Genomic DNA, 27,222 nt, shown 5'->3' on the forward strand with positions numbered 1-27,222 from the left:
GCTTACTAGTGTACATTTTTTAACCCCCAAATACACTCAGCTTAGGAACCTGTATCTTATTTCCATGGCATCCTACTGGATTGATACCCACATTCAGGGCACACTCAATAAAGAGCTGCTGTCTCTGTGGAACACTGGGTATCTCCTCTTTGCACCCAGCCTTCCCTTTATCCACATAATACCATGACCCAGAAAAAAGGACTCCAGCCCGCTCACAGGCCTACATCCTCAGGGTCCAGTTCAACCTCTCCCTAACTTTGCTAAACACCCCAACCTACAGTTTCCCGTCAAACTCAGTCTATGTCACTCATCAGGTACAGCCACAACTCTTGCTCATAAACTCAACCCTCATCTTTCTTTTGTTGTTTCTGTTTGAGGCAGGGTCTGTGTGGCTTTGGTTGGCCTGAGTAAAGCTCGTTATGTAGACTAGGTTAACATCAAACTCACAGAAGAGCTCTGCCTGCCTGCCTCAATCTCCACATTTCTATATCCCCACCTCCATATCTTGTCACTTCAAGTCCCAGGTTCAGTTCTCAGCAGGCATAAAGTAGTTCACAACCTTCTGACCTCTGTGGGAATGAGGCAGACAGGGGGACAGATACGCATGAAAGCAAAGCATTCATACATATTAGATGAAATTAGGTATCTTGGGGGAGGTGCAGGTGTGGCTGAATGAATGGACCCCCTCTCCCCCCCGGAGCTGGGGACCGAACCCAGGGCCTTGCGCTTCCTAGGCAAGCGCTCTACCACTGAGCTAAATCCCCAACCCCTGAATGGACCCTCTTTTACAGAACCTTCTGTCTGCAGAGACCTTCAGATCCTCCTGAAGGCCATGTCTGTCCCATTCTGCTCACCTTAAATCTTCGAGCTAGAAATTTATTCTTGATCTCTAGAAAATTGCCACGATTCATTTCGCCCTTGAAAGGCTCATTGAGGATGGCATACCGTGGGTCATTCTGGATGTCCTGCCACCGGGCATAGCCGTGGCTATTGATAAAGAGCTCAGGAAAAACAAGAAGCAAGAGCCTCAGACTAAAACCCTCAAATCCCTGCATGCAAACCCCACCCCAGACTCAGCTCAGGCAAGGATACTTTATAATGCCAGCCAGCAGCCAGTAGTCGTGGCGGCGGTGCCAAATCTCATAAGTCTTCTTAGTGACCGTGGCTGCCCGCTCCTCATTTTGCCAAAGGGAGTGCAACTCTGAGGAGGAATTTAGAGGAAGGTTAGAGAGTAGAAAGGAAGCAAAATCTGTGAGAATTTAAATTAAAAAAGAAAAAGCTAGGTATGCAGGTTAAGGCAGTGCACAGCATATTTTACATACTGAGTCCCAGGCCAGCCAGGGCTACCATGAAACCCTATCTCAAATCCAAACATCAGATATCAAATACCAAAGACCAAAAAGGGGGGAAAAGGTGCACCTATATCACCTGCCCCGCCCATCCCAGTGTGGTCCAGATCCAGCTCCCTAACACAGAACAAGGACAAGCTCTCCAGACCAAGTTCCCATGATGCCCTGATTTCTGGCATGAAGCCCAACTTCCCCTTAGGACCTTTATTCCGTACCGGTAAAACCGCCATCTGCAATGTTGAACATGAAACGCTGTTTGATGTTTTTCTTCTGCTTCTCATCACTAAGATCCTTGGGAGTTTCTCCGTTCTGAAGCAGCACCTCCTTTTTCTCTTCTTCCTCCTTCTTCTCTTCTACAGGATACACCAAAGGAAAACGTCAGCTCCCATCTGAAACCCAGCACTGTGACCCTTGCCCATAGCACTGCCCGCTCTGTCTACCCCCACATCCACGCTCAGTCTCCCAGACCAGGACAAGGTGTCAGCAGCAGCTCCTGACAGCTAAGCTTGGAAACAGCCCCTCGTCTCGGAGTAACATGTCTGTAGCAGCAGACTGAGGTGGGTGTGGGTTATGTGCCTGCTTCTGGTTTCAGCCCAAGCAACCAGCCTCCCTACACACCCACCTTTGTCTTCCACCACGATCGGGGTCAGGTCTACCGCAGACTTCTCCTCCGCTTTCTCCACCTCAGTAGTACCTGGAGGAAGAAGGCACTGAGGTCACCCTAATGACAGAGAGCTACACTCTGGCCCCTCACCACTGCTATGGTGTCACACACCTACACAGCTGGGAATAAGAGTTCCAAAGATGTCAGAGGCTGAGGGGAATTTAGAAGTAAGGGTCCCTCCTGGCTGCACCCTCCCTCCTGATGGTTCAAAGCCTGGTAAAGTCTGGAAGTAAAGCTTAGTAAAGTGGCCTGCAGCTGCTCCTGCTTACCTTTGGGATCCGTCTCCATGGGCTCCTCTGCTCTCTCCTTCACCTCTGCCTTTTCCACTTTCTCCTCTCCCTCAGGAGGCTCAGCAGGAGCCTTGTCATCCTCAGGGGCAGGGGCAGGGCCAGGGGTGGGGCCAGGGCCAGAGGCAGGGGCAGGGGCAGGGGCAGGGGGCTGTGCACACTACAAAGGAACAGAAAACAGAGGGTGAAGCAAATGGGCCTGAATCGGAGACATCTGCCGTGAGCGCGATGGCATCTAGTTACCCTCTTACCTCCACAGTCACCTCAGGGGCTGTAGGTTTAACTTCCTTTTCTCCTTCTGTGCTCTCTTCTTCTTTAAGGCTATTTTCCTCTATTTTTATCCCATCCTCTGCAGACCAATAAAGACAACCAATCAGGAAGGCCCTAGGTCAGAGGTCACGCCAGGCCGTTTGTCTCCACCTAGATTGTCCTCTCGTGCCTTTAAGAGCCAGCCCCATTCTTAGGACAGCCCTCCTAAACTGAGAGGAACATTGCTGTGTGTCCTGCCAGACTACCCTGTGAAGACTGGGCACAGGGCAGCAGAAAAAGGCACAGGACAGACTGTTTAAAAAAGGACAGACATGACCTGACAGCAGACTTACCAGCAGGTGGCACAGGTGCAGGAGTATTGGGCTGTGTGTCCCCTGGTGTGGAAGGTGTAGGAGTCTTTGGCGAGGGTGAACCCGGCTGAGACATTTTTTTGTTTTCCTCTACTTCAGCCAGTTCAGGCATGCTCCAGCGCCCGTTAACATGTTCAAACTCCTGAACCTACAGCAAGAATGGCAAGTTCAAGACTCATTTCCAGCTATGGTTTCTTGACCCGCAATTTCTCAACTTTAACAATGAAAACAGGCTTGGGGCTCACCTTCTTTCGAATCAGAGACATGACACCAATTCTAGTAAGAACATGTTGGCGAGACAGGCCTTCTCGTGGGACACCATCAGCAAAAGTCTCAGCCCCATCTGCCCCAGGCTCACACAAATGTCGCATGAAGAGTGACACATAAGCCCTGAAGGAGAGAACAGAAAGCCCATTAGACACTGCTTCTGGTCTTTAACATGGCTGCACCTCAAGGAAAGGCCTACGATGCCCTGGAATGTTCATCTCAAGATCCACACTACGGCCTAAGGTCTTTTTAGGAACCAACACCTGCCAACTGCAGCTGGCAACACCCCTTTCTCTTTCCTTGTACAACATGGGCTAAGTCTGCAGACAACACACAGTTTAAGCCCTGGCTCCAACTAGCATGCCCAGCCTTGGACTTACTTAAATTCTTTCTCTGACTTGCCTCGAAGATCTCTCACAAGCCACTGAGTGGTAAAGGCGTCCTGAGGCGGCATGCCATAGCGCATAATTGCATTAAGAAATGCTTTTCGCTGACGAGCATTAAAACCAAGTACCTAAGGAGAAAGAACCACTGTAAGAGGAAGCAAGCAAGCCTCTCCTCACCAAAGACAACTGTCTGGCGATCTCAGGCCTCCTCTCTCCCTCCCACTATAGCATCACACTGCACTTACTTCAATATTCCCACCAACTCGGGCCAGCAGAGGAGGTAATGGCTTATCTTTATCATTCCGCAGGCCCTTGCGACTGGGCCTGCGGGGAGCTGTAAAGAGAAAGATAGCGTGAGCGACACTGGGGCACTGACAGGACAGCAAACAATGCAACAGCTACACAACTGTCAAGATGGCTCCGCTCTCACCTTCTGATCGTTCGTCAAAGTCTTCATCACCTTCCTCTGAGGCCACTGAGTAATCGGACTGGTTGTCGGACTGGTCGTCCTGCCAATCTGGAGGGAGAGAGGGCAGATGAGCGGGGCCCACTGCTCTAGTGGAACGGCCCGTGGGTGGGGGGCGGGGCCGGCCACACACACCTCGGTCCTCCTGTGAGCCATCATTGTAGTTGACCTGTTTACGGATTCTTTTTCCTTTGCCCAGATTTCGGGCTAGATCTTCTTGCTGCTGCTCATAATGGTGCCGCAGCAATTTCTCCCAGTAGTCAGGATCCACACTTTCTTCCTGTTTTATGATTTCCCGTTCTACCTCCTCTTCCTCCTGGGACAGAGGGAGGGCCAGGACTCAGGGGTGCTGAAGTCAGCAGCACTAGCTACCCCTGGCCCTCACAGTTCCCCTCTGCTAGCTCCTTCGCATGGCTCAACTTGTAAACACTTGATGTGCCTGCTTGGACCTAAAAACTTGGAAGAAATTTAACAGACAAGGCATGGTTGCTCAAAGGTTCCGTGGAGATTAGCAATCGGCCTGATTAAAGAAAATGTTAAGACGAGACAGAATGAAAAGCCGCCGTGCGGCTTCCATGCCCTCCTCCTGGCCGCATCCAGAAAGACTGAAAAGAAGGTTAGCGCCTTAGCAAGCAAGACTGAGGAGCTTCTGAGACACTGCAAGAGATCTTTAGGACAGAAAGCATTCTGGTCTTAATTAACCTCAGAGGAAATCAGCAACTGTTTGAAAAACAAAAACTAAACCAAAGTTACACACAGATACACATACACAGAAAAGTGTATTCTAGTATCTCAACGGCTCTTTTTGGTTTGTTTGGTTTTTAGAAACAGGGCTTCTTCTCTCTGAAGTCCTGGTCATCCTGGAACTTGCTCTTTGGCCCAGGTTGGCTGGGACTCGTTAAGAGCCAAGTCCCACTACAGCCCAGCTTGGCTTTCCAAATCTTATCCAAGTTACAGTTTCCTTCCCTACTGACAATTCGGAAATATTAACGGAATACAAATCCTGGGCTGGGTAGAGTTCGAACTGGCAGATGCTTCCTTAGCATACGTAAGGCCCTGGGCCTGACCCTCAGCAGTGCACAGACCATGCACAGCAGCATGTGCCTACAACACTGCCCTGGGGACATAAAGCCAGAAGAATTAGAGCTTCAAGATCAACTTCATCTACACAGTGAATACAAGGCCATCTCAGAATACACGACCATACGTGTCTCAAAGAAAACAAAAATCCAAGTCCATCAAGACAGAGTAAAACCACTGTTCACAGCCTGAATAAAAACCATCTAAATGTCAGAGCAATGGCGGGTTCAGAGAGCAAAGGCACTCAGTACAAAGCTCATACCCAGTGTGAGCCTGGATACACATGGAGCAAACCAATTCTCTGCAGTCTGTTCTCCTCCACGCCCACACCCAAGTAAATGGAAAAAGAAACTTTCAACAAACAACCTAAATGGTTACACAACTCAACTACAGAATGGGCTTATGATCCCTAATTAAAGAAAAGAAAATCTAAAAATATCAGTCTGAAGAGTCTAAAAATATTAACTGCCTTTACAATTTTTAGTTTTTTAATTTAATGTTTGCTTTGTCTACATTAAGTCTGGGCACCACAATCACTCCTGGTCCGGAGGAGACCAGAGGATGGCATCAGACTCCCTGGGACTGGAGCAACAGAAGTTTGTAAGCTGCCATGTGGGTGTAGAAGGAAAAGAACTCTGGAACCAGTGCTCTTAACTACTGAACCGTCCCTCACCCTTCACCCCGCTGTAAACACAAAAGTGTCTTAACAGGATGTCAATATAAAGGAGTCCAGACTACTGATCTTTGATGTATGGATACTCAACTACTAAGTTTGTAAATATAGCTAAATTCCCAAATCCCCCATATCTGAAACAATTGTTTGCAAGCATTTCAGGTAAGGTGTTATTTAACCTGCCTATACTTCCCAAACCACTTATTATAACTCCCTAGCAGACAAACAGACAAATACAGACAGACAGACATATAAATGGTGGTTCACACCTGTAATCTTAAGCATTTAGAAGGATGAAGCTGAAAGATCACCATTAAGTTCAAGGTCACCGTGGGTGATTAACACCTTGCACTCGTCACACACACACACACACACACACACACACACACACACACACACACACACACACACACCCAATTGTCTCCAGAAAAGAACTAGGCAGGACAGAGTAGAAGGTATCCTTTTCTCTTTTTGAGTTTTGAACTAGGCTTCGACATGACTTGGAAGTCTGGTGCGGCTGGAAAGCAGTGGAGCCTCCGTGGTGCAGACCTGCTGGGAAGGAGTCACATCACTGAAGCATGCACTCAAAGCAGCAGGTAAGACAGTGGTCTGCTCTTCTCCTTTTGCCCTGTGAGCACTTTCCTCAGTATGTTTGCCCAGTTACGCTAGGCCTAATGCCCATTAGCATTAGGACCTGCTAGCCATCCCCTGGAGCCTCTGAAATGGTAACAGAAAATAAGCTTTCTTATCCTCCCCAATCTAACTTTTTGAGATAAGGTCTCACTAAGTTCTGGGTGGTCTAGAACTCCCTATGTAGACCAGAATGGCCTTGAACTCAAGAGATCTGTTTGCCTCTGCCTCTTGAATGCTAGGATTAACGTCATGTGCCACAATGATGGACTCAGCTTTTCTCTTTTGTTAGACTGATTACTACACGCCTATAATCTCAGAACCCAAGAAGCTGAGAAAAACTGAGCCTAAAGCAAGCCTGGAATTCCACAATAAATCCCAGGCCAGAAAGGGCTAACATAGTGTGACCTGGCCAATAAAACTTTGGGCCTAATGGTAGAGGCTTTAGCTTTTAACTACTAGAGAGGCAAGAGGATCAGAAGTTAAAGGCCAGCCTGGAGCAACAACTTATAGGGGGCTGGGGACATGGCTTGGTTTGTAAAGTGCTTGCCCAGTGTGCACCAATTCTTGGATTCAATTCCCAGCACCATGTACAAGCAGGTGTGATGGCACATGCCTGTAACCCAGCACTTGGGAGGCAGAGGCAAAAGTGTCAGGAGTTCAAGGTCATCCTTGGCTGCCTGAATTCAAGCCTGGCTTGGGCTACATAATAAACAAAAAACTTAAGGTACACAGTACTATGCATAATATATATACATAATATTTTTTTAAAAAAGTTGATTATAAAAGCATTTAAAAAAAAAACACAATTCTTTTAGCATGTCTGAATATAACTCAGTAGGAGATTATCTACTTGGCCCTAGGCCCATCCCCAGCAACCCCACCTTCTGATGAAAAGTCTAATCCAGGTGTGGCACTGGATGTCTTTAAGCCCAGCACTTGGAGGTAGAGGCAGCAGATCTTTATGAGATCTAAGCCAGAGTGATATAGCAGGACACTGTTTCTAATAAAATAAAGTAAAACTAAAATAGAAATGATCGGAAGAACGACACTGGACACAGACAGTCATCAGGACCACACCTATACTTGCACGGTCACTAGCACTCACTTCGCCAAGCATGGGCCATGCCAGGCAGTTACTTCTCTCTGCTACTGTAAGAAAGAAGACCTAATAAAACAAGTTTTTGGTTGAATTTACTACCAAATTATATAAAAATTTCCCATCCAGTCACATATAAACTGTGACTAGAAACTACGTCCCATGAAAGCTGTTGAAAGCATAGTGGGTAGTGCCTTCTGGTATGCACAGAGCCCAGGTTCACTCCCCAGCACACGAGAGTTGGACACGGCAATTGCACACCTCCAGGCATGTGCCTGTTATCGGGCACTCAGAAGGCACAGGCAGGAGGGTCAGAAGCTCAGGTCATCCTTGACTACACAGTGAGTTCCAGACCAGCCTGGGATACATAGGACCATCTCAAACACAGAGAAAGAACACCTGTGGCTCAAGTGTGCAGTCTTACACTTGGGAGGCTCAGGTAGGAAGACCATGAGTTCAAGACTGGGCTGAGCTACACAGGACGACCCTGGCTCAACAAAACAAAAGAACAAAATAAAAAGGAGGAAGAAATATCCCTATTAAATAGTGTTTGATGGGGTTGGGGATTTAGCTCAGTGGTAGAGCGCTTGCCTAGCAAGCGCAAGGCCCTGGGTTCAGTCCCCAGCTCCAAAAAAAAGAAAAAAGAAAAATAAAAAAAAAAAATAAAATAAAAAAATAGTGTTTGATTTATGATCCTTCGAAAGGCTATCAAGCAGAATTGATTAAGCCTCATGCAAATCATTAAAAGAACACACACAACAATCATGCTACTCATAATCTGCTAGAACACAGGGGTAGGAATGTGACACAGCTGGACAGACGCTAGCCAGCAAGCATGCAGCTTTGGGTTCAACCTCCATGTAAGCCTGGCCTCGTGGCACATGCTGTCGTCACAGCACTTGATTGATGGAGTCAGGTTATGCTCAGCTACAAAGTAAGATCAAGGCCAGAGGATGGAAAGTTTAAGACCTATGCTAAATAGCAAGACTTTGTTCAAAACAGAAGCATAAACCAACCATGTTCTCTGAGGAAAGCAAAGTGTCCTTCAGCTGGGAGGACGAGAAAGCACCAGCCTAGGCCTGAGTCAAGTGACTTAATGGCCCAGCACAGAAGTAAGGCTTTTAAATTGCTCAAGAGAAGAAATATATACCAAATCTCACACATTCTCTTTTGGTAGTTTTTGCTTCTTACTGAAAAAAAACCAAGGGGATATATAAAAGGAAACGGGAATGAATTCTCATCTTTGAAAAAAACAGCTAGTTATTTAATGTATTTCATCTACTTTTTTCTGAAGTAGCATTAAAATTTTTTTTTATGGAGAATAAGATTAATAAAAATAAGACTCTGGGGGTTGGGGATTTAGCTCAGTGGTAGAGCACTTGCCTAGCAAGTACAAGGCCCTGGGTTGGGTCCCCAGCTCTGAAAAAAAAAAAAAAAAAAAAAAAAGATTCTGGGAGAATATATGATGTGAATCTAGCCGTGTGGCACCTGACAAGTCAGGGCAAAGCTGAGAATGTAAATTAAGCATGTAACTTTCTTTCCAAGGCAAAAAAAAAAAAAGTTTTCCTGGTGTTTCAAATTATCATCTTGATCTTAATTCCAATTTCCAGACGAGTCACCAAGAACAGCATTGCCTTGGACTCTTACTCACCCCCATTTCTTCTTCCCGTACCACATACTGAGCCACTTTGAATGAGCTCAAATATTCATTCATGCCCTGCAATTCTGTGTCTTCAGTCTCATCCTGGTTTCGATCCAGCAGTCGTTCAATGGCCTTATCGTCATAATGGATGACACTGCTGTCTTCTCCCTCCTTGTTGTCTCCTCCTATGAAGAACCAGGAGCCCACAACCCTCAAGTCAGTTCAGCAGCAGCAGTAGGAAAAGCAGTTCCCTCAGGACTTGCTATCAAAAGTCCTTCCTTACTGTCTGAGAAACCCAGCTCCACCCCAAATGTAAGCTCCTGATTAGCTCACCTCCATCCGTGGCTTCGTCCTTGAATAGTTCCTCAGTGCCAAATTTGAGGATGTCATCAAGCTCCTGTTTGGACATTGAGCCAGTCTTGGAGCCCAGGCCAGGCCGCACCACTAAATGTGTCAACATCATCTTCTTCTTTGCCACCTGCGTGATGCGCTCCTCCACGGATGCTCGAGTCACAAACCGGTAGATCATCACCTTCTTATTCTGCCCAATACGGTGGGCTCTGCTAAAGGCCTGAAGTTGATTAAGCAAAACCAACAATCGTAAGTTCTCCTGACTGTCACTGACATCAAGACAACACTAGGCAGAAGCTAAAGCCAATCTTCACATAAAATCTCCGTTCACAGCTCTCTTTCCAGACGCCAACTTCCTATCACATCGCCTAGCATAGGACTACAACGAACTCCAATTCTCAGGCTTATTCGATAGTAACACTCAAAAAAAAAAAGTCTGTTGTTTCATAGCTACATTTCACATGACAGACCTTCTGCTGGAGGGTATGGACTGCCCAGACCTCCCAAAGCTAATACTCTACTCACCTGGATGTCATTATGGGGATTCCAGTCAGAGTCATATATAATAACTGTATCCGCAGTGGCCAGATTGATCCCAAGGCCCCCGGCTCGAGTGGAAAGCAAGAAGCAGAACTGTTGAGCACCCGGTGCTAAGAGACAGAAAACACCATGAGTTCTCTCCTGAATTCCAATACATAAGTAGAGAGGGAAGGTGAGACGCTTCAGGAAAACACCAATTATCAACATGGTACCTGAGGATACTTCAATCAACATCGAAGTTTATGAACAAAAGGGTATTAGCATAGTCAAGTATTGCCCTCAAAATATGTATGAATTTCAGTGAGAAAAAGAAACTTTACAGTAGATAATTTTAGCAGACACCGTGCCTAGGACCAAGTGACCAATAATCACCAGAAAGGACAAATGAAGACATCACGTGCAATATCCCACTGTGGCATTCCTGGCAAGCATCTTTCAAGAAAGAGACACTGCTTGAAATAACTGACTAAGTCTGAAGTACCAATGCCAGGAATGACATTTCACTAGGCGTGAAATGTCAGGAGCTTTTTGTCTAACTGTAAGTATAAAGAGTGGAATCTACTTGGACCTATTGGTGGGACCTGGGATTGGATCCTCAACTAAAAAGGACATTAAGGGAAAACTAGCAACATTCAGTTAGGGTATACAGTTCAGGTGACAATGGGATCCAATGTTATTCATTTTCTACTGTTAGAAGCTGTACCACAGTTACATAACTTACTTTACTGAGTTTTCGTTGCTTGTTTTGTTTTTGAGACATGGTCTCATCTAGACCAGATTGGTCTAGATACCCAGGGTAATCTGAACTTCCTGTCTGCCCTTCCCCGTTGCTGAGGTCACAGCTGTGTCACCACTCTTAGCGGTGCTAGGGACTGAATCCAAGACCTCACGCAATGTTGGTGAGCACTCATCCCCAGACAGCTCCCTGATTCATGTGTCAGTACGTGAGAGTAGGCCTGCCAGCACACACATGAAGTCAGAGGACAGAGCCAGTCTTCTCCTGCCACTGTGACTCCAGGACGTGGAAACGCAGGGAAATAAGTAAGCCAGGATGCACCTTCCATACTCAATCACCTCACTGGCCTTTTTGCTTATTCTGTGTATTGCACATACATGCATGCGTACGTACGTACGTGTTGTCAGAGGGCTTCTGGCAAGAACTTTCACATGTAGGAGAGGGATCAGATAAACGAGCTGGGTGACACGTGTCTTTACCTGCTGGCCCCTCACTGTCCCTGCCTCTTTTCCCCAGACAGGGTCTCATGTAGTTATGTAACCAGCTATCCTTGAGTTATTCCTTAGATCCTTACTTTTATTTTATGTGTGTGTTTGCCTGCAGTATGTCTGCGCACAGTGTATGTGCACTGCCTGGGAGGCCATTAAAGGATGTCGGATTCCCTGGACCTGGAGTTATAAATGGCTGTGAGCGGTCATGTAGGTGCTGGGAAATTGAGTCCTCTGGAATTAAGCCAGTGCTCTTCCCAGCCTCACCGCATTCTTGACTCTCCTACTGTACCACTCAGGGCCTGAGCCACCGGGGCCTGGGAAGGGCACTGACAGAGGCAGGTTAACACTGGATTGTTTTACAACTTTTAAGTCCAAACACATTTTAAACAACAAGGATAACTACTACAAAGAACTTATCTCAGAAAAAAACAACAAAAATAACTAACTAAAATGAAAGGTTGGGGGAAGGTGTAGTTGAGCCCCTGGGGCTAGAAACAGATAAAGAACACTCGCACTCTGGCGGAGGATTCTAAGTTCGGTTCCTAGTGCCTCTGACAGGTGCTAAGAGCAGCCTCTAAGTTTCGGGCCATTTCGGGCACCTGTATATACATGGTATACACAGAGACAAGTAGGCACATAAACATATATAAAAAAACTTATAACCAAAACTAATCTGTTCTTCCTTTCAGCCATAAGGTATAACCAGGGTTAAAGAACTCCCCCCCACCCCACCCCCGCTTAAGCAAAAAGACCAAAGACTCCAAAGGGTAGAAGTTAAGAAAAACCTCTTAAAGCTATTCCATTACTTGTTCAAAAGCTTTCCTCCTTCCTGTCAGTCAACCAAGACCCAAAAGAACAAGAGCTGGGCTTCTGGAGGGATGGAGGTGCTGGACATAGCTCGGCAGTTAGGAGCACTAGCTGCTCTTCCAGAGGCTTGGGTTCATTCCTAGCACCCACAGGGTGACTCACCACCAGCTGGACCTCCAGCTACAATGGACCCAGTGCTCTCTTCTGGCCCCTACAGGCACCACGTACATATGGCGCACACTCACATGCAGGCAAAACGTCCAGACACAAAACAAAATCAAGTCTTAAAAACAAAACCAGTGGGGCTGATGAGGCTGCTCGGCAGGTAAAGGTGTCTAGGTAATCTCTGCTCAGGCCTCAGGATTCACAGAGAACCAACTCTGTGTTTTCCTATGACTCACACATCTGTACCATGGTGCACATGTATGCAGATGCAAGCTCGCATGCATGTATGCACACTTTTAAAAAAAAATAGAGGAAAATGATCGGAGCTGGGCAGGGGCAAATGCACTCCATCTAAAGGAAGGTCCATCTCTATGTGTCTGAGTCCAGGCTGGTCTACAGAGAGTTCCAGGCCAGAGAGGATATAAAACTGGGCTCAATTCCCAAGCCACACGGTAGCTCACAGCCCTCTGTAACTATAGTACCTAGGCACACACATGAGTTAATGACATTTTTGTTTTGAGACAGAAGCAGCTGAGGCTGTCCTCAACTCTCTCTGTAGGTGACCAGGCTGGCCTTGAACTCAGATCTGCATGCCTCTGCCTCCTGAGTGCTGGGATTAAAGGTATGTACACACCATGCCCAGCTTATTAATGTTAACGAACTGACTGCCTGGAGATAAGACACTCTTCTCTTACCATTGAAGCGATCAATGGCCTCCTGACGCATGTTCCCAGTGATTCCACCATCAATACGTTCATATTTATAACCTTCGTGTTCTAAAAAATCCTCTAGCAAGTCCAACATCTTGGTCATCTGGAAAAAGGAACCACTTAATTACAGAGCTGTCAGATGATAATCCCTTTCCTCAGTCACTAGGGCTGTCCCACTGCTGTCTGTAAAGTTCAGGATGGGCCCACGTACCTGGGAGAAGATGAGCACACGATGGCCTCCCTCTTTAAGGTTCTTAAGCATCTTCTGTAGCAGCAACAATTTCCCAGATGCTCTGATCAGGGCACTGCCGTCGTACATACCATTGGGCATCTTAGGGGCCTCCTGGTGACAGAAGTAAAGGAAGATACATGGAAGGGAGGCCCACAAGGAGATGCGGCAAGGCACAGGAACCAAGGAAGCACACCTACCATTGCCGCCACGGGGAAGAGGTAAGGGTGGTTGCAGCACTTCTTAAGATCCATCACCACATTCAGCAGAGAAACCTGGTTGCCACCGCCTCGAGCATTAAGTGCCTCAAAATTCCGAGTGAGAATATACTTGTAGTACTTCCTACATGAACAGGACAAGGACCGGTCGGATGAAGAGTCTTTGAATGACTAATGATGCAACCCAACAGCCTGCGATCATCTTTCCAACACTCCTCACTGCGGGGCTGAGCTAACAGGCAGCTGCCACACCATCCTTGTGTTAAGACACAGGAAGGTAGAACGAGCAACTACAAGCTCCCGCTCCCAGGTGTGAGCTTTCCTCAGGCCCTGCTTGCTCCCACTGGCAGACATGAAGCTCTGTGGAAGAAACTGCTGGCGGGATGGCGGGTGTCTGTCACGAAGCTCAATTTGCTCCATCCCTCCACACTCACTTTTGCATAGGGCTCAGCTCCACACGCACGATCAGTTCTGTCTTGGAGGGCATGTTCTTGAAGACATCAGCTTTGAGCCGCCGCAACATGTGAGGCCCCAGCATGTCATGTAGTTTCTTAATCTGGTCCTCTTTGGCGATGTCAGCAAACTCCTCCAAGAAGCCTTCTAAATTGCTTCAGGGGGAAAAGAGTTGTTAGAGAAAAAGAAAAAAGGAAGAAAGGAAAGTAACACGAGAAGTAAGCAACAAGAACAAACATACAGCTAGGAACTGACTGACAGACAGACAGACAGACACACTTACTGGAACCTCTCGGGGGTGAGAAAGTTGAGCAGATGGAACAATTCCTCTAGATTGTTTTGTAATGGAGTTCCAGTTAGCAACAGCTTGTGTTGGAGTGAGTAACCGTTCAAAACTCGGAAGAACTGGTGAAGAGAAATGAAATTCAAGAAACGAAGGCACCAGAGCACCAGAAAAATTCCAAGCTGTTTCCCTGTCCAGTGAATTAATGCCTCTCATCCCATGGCTGGCATCATCAAATGCCTGGCCAAAGAAGGGGCTACCAACGGTCAAGAAGTAAATAAAGATCACTTTCCCCTCTTCTCTACTTAGGCTTCTTTCAAAAACATGACTCTCCCAAGGGACTAGGACTAGAGGCTCTCACCTCCCACGCCTCACCTTAGACTGGTTGTTCTTCAGCCGGTGGGCTTCATCCACAATGAGGCAGGCCCAGTCAATAGAACCCAAGATGGCCATATCAATGGTGATCAACTCATAGGATGTCAGCAGAACATGGAATTTCACAGATGCTTCTTTCTGCGCATAACGGTAAGCCGGTTACTCACTACTGGTCCACTCCTCAGCACAACTGGGACAAGCAAGCTTTCCTTGCTCCCCAAGTTCTCTTTCTGCCTCACTCAGAGACCTGGTGAAGCAGCAAAGCAGCCCACAGCAGTGACTCCCTGTCAAGTTTCCTCCTCCCTCCCACTGAAATACCTTCATTCGGGAGGCTTTCTTGCCACCACGAATGGCATTGTCTTCAAAAGAGAACTCATTTTCCCGGATGATGGCACGGCTGTCCTTGTCACCCACATAGGTCACCACATACATATCGGGAGCCCACATCTCAAACTCTCGCTCCCAGTTGATGATGGTGGACAGAGGCGCGCTCACTAAGAAGGGGCCTTTGGAGTGACCCTGGAAGGAAACAGGCAGAGTCTGGGCTAAGAGCCCCCTCCCTGAACCCCAGAATCCCCCTCCTCCCTGACCCACAGTGAAGCTGACACTGGACACCTGTGCCTCTGACGCCCCTTCATCTGTTACAAACACCATTCACCCCTCTTCCCAAAAGGCAGTTGCCCACCTTGACAAAACCAAACTCCTCCACCTACACAAGAATTTCCTACCACTAAGGCCTTGTACCTCCAGACACTCAGCCTACCAGGGCTCTGATCCTGCAAAATCTCCACTGTAGGATCTAGAAAGTGGCTCACTGTTTAAAAGCACTAGCTTCTTTGCAGAGGTCCCACGTCCAGATCCCAGCACCCACATGATGGCTTATAATCTGTAATTACAGTTTAAAGAGGTGACCCCTCTTCTGGCCTCCCCAGGTACTGCACATAGGTGGTGCACAGCCATACTTATGGACAACATACCCACACAAAGTAATTAGAAAAAGAAAAGAAAAAAGGATTTGTACTACAGAGCTGTCTCTTCCTATCCCTCTGCAGTATTTCTTCCTCCCTTCCTCCCACTCCTTAAAACACAAGAAAATATAGTCACAAAATACCCACTCCAGACACTAGCGTCTCCCAGCCTCTTTACCTCCTTGTACAGGGAATAGAGGAAGACTGCTGTCTGCACAGTTTTCCCAAGGCCCATCTCATCAGCCAGGATGGTATCGGTACCCTGAGCCCAGGAGAAGCGTAGCCAGTTTAAGCCTTCCATTTGGTAGGGGTGCAGGGTTCCACCTGTGGCATCCAGGTACTCTGGCTGTCGCTCATACTTCACTGTGGGCTGAAGGAGAAGAGAGGTCAAAAGCTGGTAAAGAACCCCCTTCCTGGAAGACGGCTTCCTCCTACACGAGTCCTAGTGGATCTTTTTTTTTCCTGAGAGCTAAGAGAAACAAAACAAAACAGCCCTTAGGGAAATAAGGCATGGTAAGACCCCCTTTTAACCCTAGTACTTAAGCTGAGATAGAAGGATTGAGTTCAAGACTAGTCTTGGGATCAGGATATACTGTCTCAAAATGTAACAATAAAGAATTTAGTTGCGGTGGATTTGCCACAGAATCCACCAGGTCATAATGGACAGATCAGATCCAAACCAATGGTCACAGAGAGCCCCAGTTAAATCCAGTGGATCCCAGAACAAAAAGGCATGAACGTGGGAAAGAGATCTGCAGGGAAGGAAGAATGGGGTGGCTAAAGGAAGGAGGGAGGAAAGAGGGGGCACAGGGACAGTAAGCAGAAAGAACTGTGGACGTGTGTGAGCCTCAATACACTTGGGAAAAGGGAGTGATGGGATCCTCTGTCACTGCAGCATGTGGCTTAGCATCCTTCAGAGGACAAGGCAGCTTATCTAGGCCTCAGGGAGACCTGACACAGACCACTATTCAAAACATGCAAGGCAAAGAAAGGCTCCAGTGAGCCAGGACACTAACTGCCGTCATCGTTAAGACCAGCCAGGTAGAGGCTGGCGCACGTGAGCAATCAAAGCACTTAGGAGGCAGAGACAGAAAATCAGAAGTTAAAAGTCAGCCTGAGCTATATATGAGACCTTGCCTTTCTCAAATACATACACGCATACGTTTGTACGCACGCACACGCACACACACACAAGCCCCTTGTATATAAGACCACCTCCTAGCGAACACTGTCCTAACATAAAATATCCCATCTGTGGGTTTTTCCTGATGCTTTCTGAGAGGACAATCTAGATCGTCTCAGCTAGAGTCATCTACAGGTCATGACCTGGAGCTTCACCATGACACTGCAGTGTACTGCCCACACAACAAATACACCATTCCTCTTCCACCCAAACTCACATCAACAGTTGGGGTCTCCGGAGGCCTTTCCAGTTTCCGTAGTTTCACCTTCTTAAGCTTCTTGCCAGGTCGCCCTTCCTCACCCCTCATTAGCTCCCTAGGAGAGAAAACAGCAGAGCTGCCTCTCGGTCCTTCTGAAGGAGAGCAGTTCCCCTCTTCACGGTCACCTACCTGTGGTTCCAGTAGCTCTGCTTGAACAGGTCGTAGTCCTGTATCTCCACATCCTCACTCTCCCAAGACGCCTGATCGTAGGGTAAGTCTCGCCACTTTATTAAATAGTGAACGTGGCCCTTCTTGTCCACACTACAATGTCAATAAAGAAAAACTCCTCAGAGCCAGAAAGCCACTTCTCTCACCTCTCTAGTCAGCCTTGCTCTTAAAAACCAACAAACCCATTCCAAATGCGCCAGACTCCACATAGACTCAGTCTCAAGGATGCCTATCTTTGACCCAATACTCTCTCTACTCTATACTCTCCCTGTGGGCCGTACTCAGAGGAATGTTTCTTGAATATAAGTCAACAGCAAGGTCCACTCTCTTAGCCCCTTTAGAAACAGTGTCTGGTAGGTCAATGGCCTCCAGGGAGCCATGGGGTACCTGTGGTTGAGGATCCGGTGGATCATCATCCACTCCGGTTTTATTCCATAGCGATAGAAGCGCTCCTCCATCTCTGCAAACTTAGGGTCCTTGTTCTTTCGCTTTCGGCTCTTCTCCTCATCTCCACCGAAGTCCCCAGAAGGCGGCTCATCCATATCATTCTTCCGCTGGTAGTTTCTGAACATCACCTGACAGTGCAGCTCCAACTGGGAGCAGAAAGAGAAAGGCGGCCACCCTGGAGCTGCATCCGGCCTCCTGCTCTTACCTCTGCACTGTCACCTCACACATGCAACCTGTCCCAGGCTTACCTGCAATTCTGACACCCAGGAGCAATGCCAGTAAGACATGCCTTGCCATTTCACAAAGAACTGCCTCTCTGGCCGCCCCTCCAAGGGTTTGGGAGATGGAGTATTAGGATCAGCATCTGGAGGCCGAGGCACTGGTGTGGGAGATGGTGGCTGGCCCCACTTCCAAATTAGGATCTTCTGCACTTTGCCCTTAAGAGCTGGACACTGTTAAATAGAAACCACTTAATCTCAACTCAAAACCACAGGGCTATGCATAAAACTCTCCAGGAACAATAAATATCAGTGTCTATGGGTAGGTGGTTAGAGCACTTGCTGCAAACACGAGAGCAGGAGGTCAAATGGCCAGCATCTGAAGAGAGGGCTGGTCTCCCAAAGGAACCAGACTGGATACCTGGCATCCACTGTAGCTAAGAATTATTGTTCCAGGAGACTAAAGGATCACTAGAGCTTGCTGCTGGCTGCCAGCCAGCTGGAGCTCCAGGTGTAGTGAGAGTCTGTCCAGGGTGATAAGGTGGGTATCGGAGTACAACACTGCTGCTGTCTGGCCCAAGACCAAGGCCTGGAGCCCTGAACACACATGTACACATACAACACTCGCGAATGTACTTTTTTTCTTTTCAGATAAGTCTCACTCTAATAGCCCTGGCTGGCCTGGAATTCAATATATAGACCAGACTGACCTTACACTCACCAAGAACTGCTTGCCCTGCTTCTGATGGAACAACTACAAAGTGAGTTCCAGAAAACAAAATAAATAAAATACTTCACCTCAAATAAAATCTACCCTCACAATCATCCCTAGGCAAAAACCACTAGAACTTTCTCTCCTCTTTGGATATTGTCACAGAGCTAGAAAGAGTCAAGAAGTGAGCTATACAATAAACCAGAATAGCTAGGCACACACAATTCACAGAGAGAGAGACTCGAACCCTTCCCTCTCTTGAGCAAGCTGAATGCAGTAAGCTGGCTCTGGGGCAGCCATGGCTACTAAGAGCTAAAGTGAGACACCCAGGCTCAAGTGAAGCTGGGCATGGTAACCTCAGCTTTGCTCCTCATTCTTGGGAACATGAGGTACAACAGTGAGTTCAAGGCCAGCCTGGGCTGCAAATGAGTTTGTTGCAGCATTTGTGTATAAGAGCTAAGTTACGGGACCAACCTAGGTGTACATCAACAAAAGAATGAAGAAAACATGGTGTCTTAATACAATTTTTCAGATATAAAGAATAAAGGAGCTGCTTTCCTTTACAGGAAAGCTCATAAAAATGGAGATCATAAAGCAAAACCACATATGTACAGAGAACATAAAAGTAACACAAGACTGGGGTTGGGGATTTAGCTCAGTGGTAGAGCGCTTGCCTAGGAAGCGCAAGGCCCTGGGTTCGGTCCCCAGATCCGAAAAAAAGAACAAAAAAAAAAGTAACACAAGACAACTAAAGAAGAGCAAAGGCCTAATGGGAAGGGGACATCCTTAGTGCAGCAGGCAGGCAGATCTTCCTGCGTTCAAGGCCAGCCTGGTCTACATACATAGCGAGTTCCAGGACAGTCTGGGACTCACAGAAAGGCCCTGTCTCGTAACATCAAACACAAAAACAGAACTGTTCTTAACCACTGAGCCATCTCTCCAACCCCCAAACTACAAGTTTTTAAAGACAAGATCATGTGTGATACTCATGCCTTTAATCATGCAGGACACCAAGACAGGAGGATCACCGTAAACTCAAGGCCAGCCCGAGCTACATACATAGAGTAAGTTTAAGGATAGCCTGGACATCAGTTCAAAACACCAAAAATCGCAGCAGCAATCAGAATGACAGAATGACTACGACTCCACTGCTTCACCTGCTTAAGAGGAAACCGTTCTTCTATTCAGTTAACTGCATTTACACGGCAGATGATGGCCCAAGACTAAGCACTTTCTCCTGTCTCAGCTAGAAAATCTCTATGTCTCCAAAGACCTCTCCCCAACCCAGGCCTCATAATGCCTACCAGACAGCAGACCCTTGTGCTAGTAAATGACACTGCTCCCATCTCCCACCCTCAGTGAAGAGTCACTTACAGTACAGCGGGGACAGAGCCATTCGCCATTTGGAATCTCTGGCAGCGGGGGGTTCAGGCAGTGGATATGGTAGGAAGAAGGGCAGGTGTCACAGCATAGTAGTTCCCCGCCATCCTTGCAGACTCGACAGAATTCCATATGGTGGTCATCTTCCTCTTCTGGGTCTCCCCCAACTTCTTCCAGAATCTCTTCACCCTCAGAATTGTCCTCCTTAGCTTCCCACTGGATACCCTCCTTCTCCTGAAATAAAAAACCAGAGATTCAGATTATTACCACCCCACCCCACCCCCAACCAGACAGCCAAGGACACTCCCATTTTTATTCCCACCTTTGCCCTTAGGGGGACCCAGAGGCCACAGTAGCCAGGCACTCACACAGTGTGGGCAGCTCCACTTGCCCTCGGGGGCCTTCTCCATGTCTGGGTCCAGGCACACCATATGGTAGGCTCGGGGACAGGTATCACACAGGATGATCTCGCCGCCTTGCTGGCACACCTCGCAATAGTCCTGGTGGTCTGTCTCATAACCATCCACAGCAGTCACCTCCTCCTCGCCTGGGCAAGGAAGAGGGAAAGCCCAATTATTAGAACAGACCACCTCCCCCCAACCCTCATCTCCTAAGGGAGATCTCCCCGGCCATCCCGCGCGTCCCAGCACACGTAAGCACACACACCTTTCTTCTTCTTCTTCGCCGTCCGGAGCTTCTTGCGGCTCCGACTGCTGCGGCTGGTAGAGCCATCCGAGACAGAATAGCTATTGATACTGGCATCGTCGAAGTCGGACTCCACATCTAAGTCATCGTCCTCACTCTGGGACAAAAAGAAAGAGAAAGCAAAGTTAATGTCCAGGCCAAGGAGAGAGTGGGAAAGAGCCCCAGGCGCAAGTGCACAAGAGGAGCCTAGTCACACCTGCCCGAGGCAACACAGACTCCAACACTCCTCCCACCACACCTCCTTCCCCAGTACCGCGGACCAGGCCTCACCGAGGATCTCTTCCGCTTGGAGCCGAAACCTCCCAGCTTGATTTTCAGAGGAGCTACTTTCTTGGGCTTGGGCTTCTTGGCGTCCGGCACTCGAGGGCTGCCTTTAGGCTTCCTTCGAGCATTGGGACCTAACAGCAGAAAGAAGATAGCCGAACTATACCACAAGGCCAATGATGGCAAATAAACTCCTCGCCTACACTTACACACCACGTCTTTCTTCTAAACCCAAGGCTTGTTCCTACCTAATGCCCAACTTAGGGGCAAGGCCGCATGCCTAGCTGTCTCTGACTTCACAAGCCCACCCCAGACTCTTCATTAAATCCCACTGCACCTTTGCCCTCCTTGGTCTTGGCCTTTCGGATAGGAACCTCCACAGGGGGAGGGGGAGGGGCAACTTCAGTAGCTGTCACCATGCTCTCCACCACAGCCACAGCCGCTGCAGCTGCAGCCGCCACTGACGCTCCAGAGCTGCCTTTGAAGGGGTTGTTGGTACTGAATTCCCTCCACTTTGCACCCAAGACCATCATCATCTTGGAGACAGCAATCTTGGGGTTTTTAGCAGCAATTAGGGGTCTGGAAGAATAATAGACAAGAATGAGAAAGATAGTCATATATAAAGAGAAAGAGAAAAGCAGACAAGAAGGAGAAAGTCTAGAAGGAATCTCCTCCCTTCCCACCCCTAAGATCCTCCAGACTTACCGGACAAACTGGCTGAAGGCCTTGTAGTTGGTGAGGGTACGGTAATCTTCCTCTGAGAACACGTGGTCAATGTCTTCCATGCCCCAGTCTTCCAAAAGCTGGGCAGACGACTTAGGTTCCTGCAGAGAAAGCAGTCACGGACCTGCTTCATAGTGCCAAGACCATGCCAACTGTGAACTGAAACTGCAGCCTCCATGAAGGGAACTCAAAAGCAATAATCAAACCCACATGGAGAGATCATGCTCTACAGGGCAGCAGTGTATCTACCTGGGGAGGGGGACAGGAGAGGGGACAAACAGGGTCTCGAGGACAGAGTTCTAAGCACCTTTGAATCATCATCGTCGTCTTCCTCCTCCTCCTCCTCCTTCCGCTTGGACTTGCTCTTCTTCTCTTTCTTGGGTCCAAGCTTCTTCTTCTTCTTCTTGCCAGGAGTATAGTCGCTGCCCTCGCTGTCTGAGCGCAGAGCCGCCTCTTCGTCCTCCTCCACAAACTCCGGCCCCTCCCCAGAGCTGTCCCCCAGCTGCCGGCATAAGAGTAAACGCTGGAGCAGGAAGGGGGGAGAGGGAGACAGACACACATGCTACACACATGCTCACCTCAGGACAGACAGTCCTGAGGCTCATCCCAGAACCTGACCCCAGCTCCAGGAGAAAAACTACCCTCAGCCCCACAACTCTCCTCGAGTGCCTCCTGCTTCTCTCTTCTCACTCCCCAGAACACTCAGTCACCCACTCACCTCCTTTTTCTGGCGCTTGCTCTTAGGGATTTTAGGGTCCCGGGGTTTCTTAGGTTTTTTCTTCTTCTTGAGCTTTGGAGTCTCTGCTTCTGATAAATCCTCTTCCGGGTCATCCTCATTTTCTACTCGTATTCAGCAAAGCGTAGCAGGCGGGGAAAGAACAGCAGCACAAGGTAAGGGCCTTGTCCAGACGCTTCAGATTGTCTGCCCACCTCTCTGCCCAGACACCCCTCCAGAAAACTGCTGTACTACACACAAGGGGGCTGACACCCCGCACAAAGACAAAGAGCGTGTATACCCAAAATAGGCTGCCCGGCTGGCCTGGCCAGGCCCACCTTGGGCAGCTGTCCAGGCCCCTGCCTCCTCTCCTCACCATTCTGTGTCTACAGCACCAGTGAACTGAGCTGCTTAGAGCTCAGCAAGTAAGAGAATTGGACCCAGGTCTCCCGAAAGTGAGCACTAAACAGCCCATGACAGGAAACAGGGAGAGCCTACCCAGAAGGCACTGAGCACAGACTCGTCCCTCACCATGCCACCCTAGAACAAATGCCAGGTTCATAAGACATAACAGATACCCTTATCAAACCCCTTTGGGAATATCACGGCTCAGAACCACCAGAATCTCCCCAGTCCCAGATTCAGTTGCCAGTTCAACTTCACACCCTCTCCCAGTTCCCTTCGGCATCTCTAGTCCTACTGTTTCTTTCCAGCTTTCTCCTGGGTCAGCCGGCTCTTCTCCCTAGGGGCCCGGAATCAGCCCAGCTGTCACCATCTCCCCTTCCCAACCCCCCTCCCATCTGGCTCCACCTCCTTCCCTGGCTTGAAGCACACACAAAGCCCGGGTAACACTGGTGAATCCTGAGCAAGGGTAGGTAGAAAGGGGCACAGAGGGAGAAGGCTAGGATGCAGCTTTCTTTGTACCAGACATGTACACCAGCTCCCAGTTCCCTTCTCCCTCTTCCCAAGCCACCCCCGCTCAAGAAGGGGGGAGTAGGAAAGGGAGGAGAGAGAAGGGAGTGCCTCACCCACTGAAGAGAAGGAAAATGGCTCCTGACCGCAGAAGCCAGCCCAGGGCACCCAGTGCCAACATAGGACAGACAGGAAGTGGCGGGGCGGGGGTGGAGCCAACAGAAGTACACAGAGCAAAGAGTACCCTCAAAGAAAACTTCTCAAATTATTACCTGGCCCTAGGTCCAAAGCCAGTGATCTCTAATACCTACTCTAGGATGATGACACAGTTTGTAAGAGGTCACCCTCATGTCCCAGGCAAGAAAGTCAAGACAGCACCAGGAATATTATTATTGGAATGACTGTAGTACTTACTCAATTGTAGTTCTTTAAAGACATTAGAACTAAGGATTTAACAAGGGCTCAATGGAGGTTACCAAACCTTATGACCTTCTTCCCTAAAAGGTATCAAAAAGCTTTAACTTGAGGAATGAAGTGTCAAAACTCAACTTCCTCAATCACCCAACAAGAATCCTACCCAATGGGTTGGGGATTTAGCTCAGTGGTAGAGCGCTTGCCTAGCAAACGCAAGGCCCTGGGTTCGGTCCCCAGCTCTGGGAAAAAAAAAAAAAAAAAATCCTACCCAATATGTAGAAACCATGTTCAAGCCCCCAAAAGTGGTAGGCTCAGAGGACAGTGGCAAATAGCACACTCCCTTCTAGCCCACATCCTTAGTGCAGGACCCCAGAAGTAGTCCTAAAATGAGTCTGAAGTCAGTCAGATCCCAAGGTTGGACAAAACGCCACAGGCTCCCATCTACACCATCCCAGGATCAATTCAGGTTAGGAGGCCCCTCTTATCCCTAAACAAATCATTTTTTAAGGGCTCTCACCCGCAGCCCTTACACACCCATCAAACCCTTCTTCCTCTGCCTGTAGAGCAGAAGTGAGGCAGGGACAAGCCCACGGAGGCACAGCAGTGGACACCTTTCCATCCACACGCAGCCCTCAGACTCCTCCAGCCGATCACACACTGAAATGGCCAGCAACACCCTGCATGTGATAGAGGGAGATTTGGGATGGGGCAGAATTGGGTGTGGCCAGTGGAAAAACTGGGTCATGCTACAGATTGGGGCAGAGTTCACACCGACAGCCTGCACAGCTCCCACTTGGGAGGGAAGCCCTAGACCAAGGGGTTATGGGAGGGCTAAGATGGAGACCAACACTGGCTAGACAACATCACTCATCCAGCCTCTCATAAAGAAGATGGAGAGGGGGGTTGGGGATTTAGCTCAGTGGTAGAGCGCTTGCCTAGCAAGGCAAGGCCCTGGGTTCAATCCTCAGCTCCAAAGAAAAAAAAAGAAGATGGAGAGGTAAGCCTTCCTCCTTCTCCACCTCCCCCACCCTCCCCTTGCAAAGGCAGAGATCTGCAGTCCTACACCTCAGTGATCAGACACAGATCTAAGTCCCCTATATATCAGCAGCCAAGACTCAGCATCAAGAATGCTCTCTTCAATGGCAAATTTGAAAAGCATTTCTTCTGGATACCTCCACACCCAGTTGGAACTAAGGAAAAGGCAGAAGTGAAAGCCACGTCTTAAAGAACAAAAACAGGACCTCCAAGCTCCAGAATGGAGGAAAAGTAGGGGCAGAGAAGATAAAGAAATTGTCTTTTTTTTTTTAAACTGAACTGGAGTCAAACCAGTAAGTGTCTTAACTAAGGGGGTTCTAAATAAGGAGACAAGAGAAAGATGTCCACTTACAAGCATGACATCAACCATCACTTGAGGGCAGGCACTCAGGCAGGCTGGTTATAACAATACGGGTTTGGCCAGTCCAGGGAGCAACCCCAAAACACAGTGCAAACCCTAACACACCCACACAAACACCTCATGACACCAATCCAGACCCCAAGCTACCTCAGAGTGCTAAGAATCTCTAGGAGAGAAGCAAGATTATGTCCACACCACGGGCAAAGGAGTCTCTTCCTTTCCTCTGCCCCTCCTTACTAGGAAACTGCAGCCTTCCCTAAGCCTCCAGCCCTTCTCCACTCAAAAATATTCCAACAATCTGACTGACTAAAAGTTCTATAGATCCGATAAAGAGTGAGCTTCAAACTTGAAACAGCACGGAGAACCGGTAACTGATCAGGACAGAAAGTAACCAACACTCCTGCTTTCTTCTCCCGGGAGCAACCCCGGGATCCCCCTGCCTGGCAGGGCTCCTACAACAGAAATCCCCAACGCACCCCACCATGTCGCCACCAGAGTCTGAACCACCTGCATTCCTTCAAGAACCTGCACAAGGTAAAGTCTGGTAACCCAGAGAGCTCCCTCAACCGGGGACTGCGGAGCATTCCAGACAGCCTTGAGTGAAGCCAGCTTGCATCTGGGTCCGTGGTGCCCAAGAGACACATGGCTTCCACCTCCCCCAGCACCCCCCAGCACACAAGAGCTCCGCAGAAGAGAACCACTCCCTTCAGATGCCCTCCACCCTGGGCTCTGCACACAGACAGGCAGCGCACGCAGCCTCACTGGAGTCTCTAGGAAAGATCAAACACCTCCTTCCTGCCCTGGGCCCGCTGGGAAGATGTTACCTGGATGGGGTGGGGGCAGGCTGTTGTTCAGAAGTGCATCCATATCCTCCTCCTCACTGCCCGCTGAGCAGGGGGACGGGGAGCCCAGGCCCGACGCCATCCCCTTCCGTTCCCCGGCCAGGGAATTGGCCCAGCTGCTCCTGCCTGCGGCCTGGGGCCCTCTACACTGGCCCGAGTCACTGTGCGGGGGAGGGGGGGAGAACAGTGAGTGACGCGCAGTCCCCCTCCCCCACCCGCTCTTTCCGCCCCCCTGCCCTACCACCCTAGCCGAGCACCCGAACCACTCAGGCTGAACTTAGTTCCACACTCCTCGGGGACAGCCCGTGAGCCGGCTCCCCAGCAGGAGCCCCCAAGAAGAGGGAGCGACGCCCCCGAGGGCAGGCTGGTGCATGGGGAGGGGACAAGCTAGCCTGGACTGAGCCAGGAGTGCCTGGGGCTGGGGGTTCGAGTGGAGAGGCGCCGGGAGGGTCAGGGGAGGCGGCCGGTGCTCGGGGACACAAGGTCACTTGGGAGTGGGGGGGCGCTTCTCTGCGCCCGGGGAGGGGCCAGTCCCCAGACAGGGCAGCTCTCCAAAGGCTGTCCTCTGGGACAACTCAGGTTCTCTTCCGGAACGGCGGGGACCAGGGGGCGTGGAGGCTCGGGCGCTCCGGGGTCCCAAAGAGTCGGGACGCCAGAGAAAAGCGAGCACCCACGGGAAAGGGGCCGGGCCACGTGTCCCGGGGGGCTAGCGAGCAAAGGGCGAGGGGCGAGGGGCGGGCGCCCGCCCGGCATTGTGGGAGGCCGAGGCCAGGAAGGGGTAGCGGGGAGCAAGACTCCCTCAAGGCAGGGCGCCGTCGGGGGGGGTAACCCGGCCGCCTCAGGGGAAAAAGGATCGACTCCCTGGAGAGGGGACGGCCCGCGGGCCCCGGGACGCCTGAGGAAGGGACAGGTGAAGGGATGACCCCCGGGACGATGTCGGACTGAGAGAGATGTCTCTCCCGTTGCCTCGCGCGCTCCTCACCCTAGAGCCGCCTCAGGTCGCGCTGGGTCTCGCCGGTGTCACTCCCGCTCCGGCTCCTCCTCGCCGCGGCCGAAGGGGGGAAAATGGCTCCGGCTCCGGCGTCGCCTCTTAAAGGGCCCGAAACACCGGCCGGGAAATCCCACCGCACAGGCCCCGCCCCCCACGGACAGCCCATAATAACCTCAACCAACTCCAACCCCCCCTCCACTACCGCCACCCTCCTCTCTAGGTCTCCCGGGCAACCCCCGCCCCCTCGTCGCTCAGGCAACCATTGGCCACGCCCCCGTCGAGCGCGCGCGCGCGTCACCTGGGCAACCGCCCACCTCCTGGCCATCCCATAATACACACGGACACCCCACATACACACACCCCGCCCCCCACACTCTATGCATATATGTGCCCGGGGCTACGGA

At 49.6% G+C, this 27,222-nt stretch overlaps 1 protein-coding gene and 1 non-coding gene across 2 annotated transcripts in view; both read right to left on the reverse strand.

The window, feature by feature from the left end:
* Positions 1-26,841, reverse strand: part of Chd4 (chromodomain helicase DNA binding protein 4) — a 33,076-nt gene extending 6,235 nt beyond the window's left edge. Inside the window, exons 1-37 of the mRNA XM_032905654.1 lie at positions 26,810-26,841; positions 25,810-25,988; positions 22,267-22,388; positions 21,856-22,071; positions 21,531-21,649; positions 21,163-21,404; positions 20,832-20,959; positions 20,523-20,658; positions 20,225-20,403; positions 19,851-20,090; positions 17,795-17,998; positions 17,487-17,692; positions 17,061-17,192; positions 16,890-16,986; positions 15,668-15,859; positions 14,840-15,040; positions 14,522-14,659; positions 14,147-14,268; positions 13,845-14,018; positions 13,393-13,534; positions 13,175-13,306; positions 12,949-13,066; positions 10,040-10,164; positions 9,497-9,734; positions 9,173-9,348; positions 4,175-4,355; positions 4,004-4,090; positions 3,819-3,907; positions 3,568-3,701; positions 3,166-3,310; positions 2,903-3,068; positions 2,552-2,649; positions 2,283-2,460; positions 1,972-2,043; positions 1,565-1,702; positions 1,093-1,201; positions 855-987 (exon numbers count right to left, since the gene is read on the reverse strand). Of these exons, the coding sequence (XP_032761545.1) occupies positions 855-987; positions 1,093-1,201; positions 1,565-1,702; positions 1,972-2,043; positions 2,283-2,460; positions 2,552-2,649; positions 2,903-3,068; positions 3,166-3,310; positions 3,568-3,701; positions 3,819-3,907; positions 4,004-4,090; positions 4,175-4,355; positions 9,173-9,348; positions 9,497-9,734; positions 10,040-10,164; positions 12,949-13,066; positions 13,175-13,306; positions 13,393-13,534; positions 13,845-14,018; positions 14,147-14,268; positions 14,522-14,659; positions 14,840-15,040; positions 15,668-15,859; positions 16,890-16,986; positions 17,061-17,192; positions 17,487-17,692; positions 17,795-17,998; positions 19,851-20,090; positions 20,225-20,403; positions 20,523-20,658; positions 20,832-20,959; positions 21,163-21,404; positions 21,531-21,649; positions 21,856-22,071; positions 22,267-22,388; positions 25,810-25,909 (5,409 nt within the window). The 5' untranslated portion in view covers positions 25,910-25,988; positions 26,810-26,841. The remainder of the gene's footprint in view (positions 1-854; positions 988-1,092; positions 1,202-1,564; positions 1,703-1,971; positions 2,044-2,282; positions 2,461-2,551; positions 2,650-2,902; positions 3,069-3,165; positions 3,311-3,567; positions 3,702-3,818; positions 3,908-4,003; positions 4,091-4,174; positions 4,356-9,172; positions 9,349-9,496; positions 9,735-10,039; positions 10,165-12,948; positions 13,067-13,174; positions 13,307-13,392; positions 13,535-13,844; positions 14,019-14,146; positions 14,269-14,521; positions 14,660-14,839; positions 15,041-15,667; positions 15,860-16,889; positions 16,987-17,060; positions 17,193-17,486; positions 17,693-17,794; positions 17,999-19,850; positions 20,091-20,224; positions 20,404-20,522; positions 20,659-20,831; positions 20,960-21,162; positions 21,405-21,530; positions 21,650-21,855; positions 22,072-22,266; positions 22,389-25,809; positions 25,989-26,809) is intronic.
* LOC116904779 lies at positions 2,725-2,860 on the reverse strand. The gene has a single exon (XR_004388443.1).
* Positions 26,842-27,222: the final 381 nt, after the last annotated feature.

The sequence above is a fragment of the Rattus rattus genome, chromosome 6, assembly GCF_011064425.1.
Source record: "Rattus rattus isolate New Zealand chromosome 6, Rrattus_CSIRO_v1, whole genome shotgun sequence".
Taxonomy (NCBI): Eukaryota; Metazoa; Chordata; class Mammalia; order Rodentia; family Muridae; genus Rattus; species Rattus rattus.